Source organism: Poecilia reticulata, linkage group LG3, assembly GCF_000633615.1.
Source record: "Poecilia reticulata strain Guanapo linkage group LG3, Guppy_female_1.0+MT, whole genome shotgun sequence".
Lineage (NCBI taxonomy): Eukaryota > Metazoa > Chordata > Actinopteri > Cyprinodontiformes > Poeciliidae > Poecilia > Poecilia reticulata.
The window spans coordinates 33,209,793-33,212,526 of record NC_024333.1 but is presented as its reverse complement, the minus strand read 5'-3'; the positions used below and the strand labels follow the sequence as shown (position 1 = coordinate 33,212,526).

The 2,734-nt window shown below is 40.7% G+C and overlaps 1 protein-coding gene across 1 annotated transcript in view; it reads left to right on the top strand.

The window, feature by feature from the left end:
• LOC103463025 (low choriolytic enzyme-like) overlaps positions 1-2,179 on the top strand; it is a 5,330-nt gene extending 3,151 nt beyond the window's left edge. The window contains exons 5-9 of the mRNA XM_008406137.2: positions 17-24; positions 118-296; positions 642-723; positions 1,671-1,795; positions 1,884-2,179. Of these exons, the coding sequence (XP_008404359.1) occupies positions 17-24; positions 118-296; positions 642-723; positions 1,671-1,795; positions 1,884-1,885 (396 nt within the window). The 3' untranslated portion in view covers positions 1,886-2,179. The remainder of the gene's footprint in view (positions 1-16; positions 25-117; positions 297-641; positions 724-1,670; positions 1,796-1,883) is intronic.
• Positions 2,180-2,734: the final 555 nt, after the last annotated feature.

Below are 2,734 nucleotides of genomic sequence, written 5' to 3'. Positions count from 1 at the left end.
CATGTTCTTCATCTAGAGATCAAGGTCAGTTATAATTAGATTTAAGAAGGTAAGCAGAGTAAGATCATCATAAACATTCTTTGTGTTTTTCTCTGGTCTCCATGTTGAACATGTCAGGTGTTTGTCCAACGTGGGACGTCAGAATGGAGGACAGTACATCTCCCTGGAGAGACCTGGCTGTGTGGAGCATGGTACAGTTCAGCATGAGGTTCTTCACGCTCTGGGTTTCCACCATGAGCAATCCCGCTCTGACAGAGACAAATACGTTTGGATTCGCTTCCAAAACATTGAGGAAGGTAAGTTTGAAGTTAAAAGAATCTGTTTTATAAATCTGTACTTCAGGTACACAGATAAAAATAAAAAAATATGTCAATATTCTTTAGTTTTAGAGAATTGGTATCTTTAAAATATTGGATTTAGCCAAAAAATATTAAGCCAAGTCGACTTTCCAGGTTAAGTGATCTTACTTCAGTTTTCTAGCAACATTTCATGGAAAGTACTTAAGATTAAATGTTTAAAAATAACTGATAAATATACTGCTCAATAAAATAAAGGGAACACTTCAGTGTTCACTTAAATGTTAAAGTGTTCCCTTTATTTTTTTGAGCAGTGTACTTTGCCTTTCTTTGACTGCTGCACAGGAGCAGAGAACCAGTTCAAAAAAGTAGCGACCCACAACTTGGGAACTCCCTACGACTTCTTCTCCGTCATGCAATATGAAAAGTGAGTTGCAGGAAACTTCTCTCCCATGATGTGATTCATTCAAACTCATGAAAATTCAGGGAGATTTAGTCTGGCAAGTTATTTATCATTTCTGATTGAACTACAGTAAGGGGAAACGCAACTGGAGTCCATGGTGAAATAAACAGTTAAAACATCCTGATAAATTAATCATAATCTAAAGCAGAGGTTCCCAAACTGTGGGGCCATTGCARGGGGGSGCGGGAAGCCGTCTGGATGAAAATAAATTAACATGAAAGCTGTATGTGCTGGGATTTTACCCAGCACATACATTAGAATGTATTAGAACGGCCAACTCTCTGTTTTTCCTATGTCAATTTGATACAGTAGGGGCTTCCGCACTTCCCATATCTGTGTCCTCTGTCACTTTTATCTGCAGTTAAAACTGTTTAATCTGTTGTTAACATGTGGTAACCTGTTTTTCCGAGCCGCCTWTAAACGCAACATGAGCGCTACGACGCTCGCGCTGGGTTTACAGGTGTGAAGGAGACCTGCTGCTGCTGTGCGGAGCTACACAGGTGTGTTAGAATCATGACAGCAAACCAGYAAAACGCAAAGAACTTTTCACAGTTTTTCCCCAAACTAACCGACTGAGTTGAGTAAAGMTGTTGGATGCAGGTAATGCTAGCTAAAAGATSACCAGCTAGCTAATATCAATACATCACCTTAAGCCTAACAAGTAGCCTGTAGGCTACTGATGTTGTTGTCTATGTTCATCTACGTACATTCATTTTACTCCCAAAAAAGTCGACCCCCCCCCACCCCTCCTGTACTTAGAGACAGGGAGTTTCTAAGAATCCTCTCTTCCCGGCTCACACGCCTCGTTCAGACAGCCATTTGAAATCCGTAGGGGGGCCCAGAAAATGTTTGGAAACCACTGGGGGGTTGGGAACCACTGATCTAAAGGATATATTTATGTCTTCTTTAAGATATGCATTCTCCAAAAATAAGAAGCCTACCATTGTTGCCAAGTTCGATCCTAACTTTGACTGGGGGCGAGCCTATCAGATGAGCGCCAATGACATCGACCGCGTCAACAGGCTGTACGGATGCTGTGAGTAACAAAAATAATTAGTTTTAAAGTCTTAAAAATCTATGGAACTGTTCCAGTAGTCTCTAAATGTCTCTATTTTCTCTCTTAGAGTAAAATGACTTGAAGAAATCAGCTCAACAACAGCCAAGAATTGATCTGCTGCAAGAATATAATCAGCTCATAAAACGTTAAACTGCAAAATCCTTGGCCGCATTTTTAAAAAGATCATCTGGAGCCACCTGCTGGTCAAAGGTTGCATTGCATCTCCTGTTGATGGGAGGTTCCTCARTCAACTTCATGCAACTTTGATTCGAATTTGCTTATTGCTTTTAACTTTACATAGAACCTCTATGTAAAAGAATAAAATTTCATTTTGATTAAAGCTGTATTCATTTAAAAAATGTAAAAAAAAAAAGGTTTGCTAATACGTTGCTGAATAAAAGGCCTCATGGCATGGATAAAATGGATGATTGTCATTGAAATGGATGTTCTTATGAGTTTTTGCTGTTTTGTTACATTAAAATGAAGGAAATCAGAAAAAAGGTACTAAAGTTTCCAACCAACCAAAGTCCAACAACATGAAGCTGCCAACACCTGAACACCTGATCGACTGGAAGTCTCACTGCCAAACTGGGAAACCCAAAAATCAAGGATTAAAGATCCTGTGGGGCTTTCTGGTCCAGGCTGGTAGACATGTGATGGCCAACTGGTTGTAGTGGGAAGACGAGGCAACACAGTTTTATTTGTATTAGAAGGAAAATAAAAACCATCCATCCATTTTCTTTACACCCTTGTCCCTCAGTGGGGTCAGGAGGTGCTGGTGCCTCTCCAGCTAACGTTCCGGGCGAGAGGCAGGGGTCACCCTGGACAGGTCGCCAGTCTGTCACAGGGCAACACAGAGACACACAACCATCCACACACACACTCACACCTAGGGGCAATTTAGACAGACCAATTAAC